The sequence below is a fragment of the Triticum dicoccoides genome, unplaced genomic scaffold (assembly GCF_002162155.2).
Source record: "Triticum dicoccoides isolate Atlit2015 ecotype Zavitan unplaced genomic scaffold, WEW_v2.0 scaffold34355, whole genome shotgun sequence".
Taxonomy (NCBI): Eukaryota; Viridiplantae; Streptophyta; class Magnoliopsida; order Poales; family Poaceae; genus Triticum; species Triticum dicoccoides.
The window spans coordinates 5,070-7,761 of NW_021264857.1; the positions used below are offsets into that span (position 1 = coordinate 5,070).

Sequence of the window (2,692 nt, forward strand, 5' to 3'; positions counted from 1 at the left end):
GATGGTCGACAGTGTATACGGCCTTTCAGGAAACCTGTTAGCCGAGGGTGAGCGAACACCGCCAGGAAACCTGTTAGTCGAGGGTGAGCAAACACCGTCAATTTATAAATTCACCAACAGTCTGAAGTCCCCATTGGCATTCTCTATAACCGAGACATATTTTCCACCATAGGTCATTACTCACCCCTCGTATATTTCTTTCACCAAGGGGTGTTTCATTCCATCTCATACACAAGCACAAGGTATTGAGTTGCATCCAAATTGCATTAACCATAATTATCAAATGTCGAATGCAGAACAAAATAGTAACTGAGATAGGCCACATTTTGCATAAGCTAAATTGTCCACTAAGACAAATTTGTCCATAAGATAATAAAGTGTTTCAAATATCTAAAACAACTACATTTTGACATGACTTGAAGATCATTAGATTTTATAGCCAATCATCATCATCGCCATCGCCACCGCCATAGCCATAGCCATAGTCATCCTCATCTCCATAGTCATCATATTCCCCATCGCCATAGTGATCATAGTGCTCATCACCATACAGATCACCCTCGCCATAGTTACCATATCCCCCATTGCCATAGTCGTCGTCCTCATCATCATTTCCATGACTCGTACTGCCTCCAGTCCTGCTTCCCATTCCCTAAGTAATGACAAGACTAGTTGTCAGTATAATGTAGCTGAAATTTAAGTGACCTATAGGGATCAAACTTAATTGTTCTAATTGACAGGTTATCTGCGAACTGCTATATGACAACATGATTATCCAACAATATGATGCCTATTCACCTTTCGTTCCTTCACATGAAACTTTCAGAGGAAACATGAATCAGCAGGAACACATTCCATACACATTTACCAAGTACTGTGCATATCTATCTGCGACCCCATTATCAACAGTGTTTACATTTCGCAGTCACATGACAAAGCCGAATTAGTAAACTAACAGACCACTATTGGCTAGTTTGGGCATATAGTAAACTAATTAAGAATGGCATGTACAAAGAGCATAAACTAGCAGCATGTGCCCCAAGGTGAAACAATATTTGCATGTATATGTATTATAATTGAAATGCATATGTACAGAGGCTTTATCGAACATGGTACAATGCTTAGATAAAGGAAGAGTATCCGTAAGAAAAATATTCTGGATGGTTAGCCTAAATGCTTTCATGTCTACTAATTCGTTCCCTGCGACCTCAATAAATTATACATGAAGTACAAATAAATTATTGTTCATACTATCATATTTTTCCTATTAATGATTTTTGAATTAACATGGTTCAGTTTATCTAGTTTTGCACATAAGAAATGATAGCAAATTTAGATATGCAAGCAAACAAGGCATATGTACAGAGAAACAGGCAAACAAGGCATATGTACAGATAAACAAGCATGACAACTGTGGGCTATCAAATGTGGTCTTCACTGCATTTTTTCTCATAGATGTGCAGATAAACTTGTCCTATCAACCATCAAGTATTTACAAGCCGCATCAGTCATTTCTCTTGGGTGATATAATCCTTTAGAGGAATGCGCCAATATAGTTAACCATGCATTTCTTTTCTAAATCTGTAATTAAAATATATGAAGGATCTACATCTGCTGCTACTTTCCATGACTAAAAATACTGCACCTGACTTGCACACACAAATTCTCTCTTGATGTGCTAATACATATGCAAAGACAAACACATAAATGGTGGAACAAGCAGAGGTAATCCCCAGACTTGCGAGCACGACGACAATGAACTAACCTTTTCGGTTTGGTGTTGAGGCACATCACCTTGTCCCCTTTGAAATCCGCCTTCAGAATATGATGGAGACTATGTATCATACACAAAAGAAACATTACTTAATGGTTCAATTGCTGAAAGCCTGCAATTCAGATGGGTATAACTTACCAAGTCATCTGTTGCTGATTGCATTATGCCATCAAAGTCGACTCCCCCTTTCTCAGCCAAAGACTACAAACATCAGCATGTCAGCACATACCTATTCACTCAGATTCCAATTTACAAGAGAAGATAATATTACCTGAACAACAAGCTCAATGCCTCGAAGACGCTTGATCTTCTGCTTCAAATACTTGTTTTCTCTTTCTAGACGCTCCTCCTTGGCAAATTGCACCGGCTGTGAGGCCATCGCCCTTTTAGACTTAAACTTCGCCTTCTCTGCTTTGCTAAACAACTCATTAGCAATTCCCAGCCTACCATGTGGCATTCTGCCTGCTGCTTCGTAGATGATTTGTCCATGTAAATCCGGGTGCTCCTCTTCCCAATTTTTTCCATGGGCATTTTTCATTGCCTTATCAAAATCCTCCTTTTCAAATTAAAAGTTAATGGTAAACTGCAGTGTTATGCACATAGTTCTCATGATGATTATAATGAACTAAGTTGCAATATTTTACTGACCCAATGATCAGCAGTTCTTTGACTGCATATCTGCTCTTCATCAGTCCCTCGATGCAATTTGTGCGTGTGAAGCCAAGCACCAGAAATTCCAGGGTCTTTCCCGGTTTTAAGTTTCTGCATTTCAAGAGTGTGACACATCATCCAATGTAAATGAAACTTCCTTATTAAACAGTAAGCACAAAGATGTTTGATGAAAATAGTACCAGAAATTGACGTGTGGCGACAACATTTCTAGCACCACTGCAATGGAAGACCGTGTCCCCATTAGCA

At 39.0% G+C, this 2,692-nt stretch overlaps 1 protein-coding gene across 1 annotated transcript; it reads right to left on the reverse strand.

Annotated features, from left to right (window-relative positions):
• Nucleotides 1–416: 416 nt before the first annotated feature.
• Nucleotides 417–2,281, reverse strand: LOC119345930. The gene is made up of 4 exons (XM_037615744.1): nucleotides 2,046–2,281; nucleotides 1,913–1,975; nucleotides 1,766–1,834; nucleotides 417–652 (listed from the first exon to the last, which is right to left on the reverse strand). Exons 1-4 carry the CDS (start codon nucleotides 2,229–2,231, stop codon nucleotides 434–436), a joined length of 537 nt encoding a protein of 178 aa, XP_037471641.1. The 5' UTR covers nucleotides 2,232–2,281; the 3' UTR covers nucleotides 417–433.
• Between the last annotated feature and the right edge of the window lie 411 nt (nucleotides 2,282–2,692).

What these genes read in the sequence shown, in the direction of transcription:
- LOC119345930 (XM_037615744.1), bottom strand. Translation starts at nt 2,231, where the DNA reads ATGCCACATGGTAGGCTGGGAATTGCTAATGAGTTGTTTAGCAAAGCA. An exon ending in GCATTGAGCTTGTTGTTCAG is followed by an intron (nt 1,976 to 2,045) that starts GTAATATTATCT and finishes TGATGTTTGTAG; the next exon opens with TCTTTGGCTGAGAAAGGGGG. An exon ending in CTCAACACCAAACCGAAAAG is followed by an intron (nt 653 to 1,765) that starts GTTAGTTCATTG and finishes GTCATTACTTAG; the next exon opens with GGAATGGGAAGCAGGACTGG.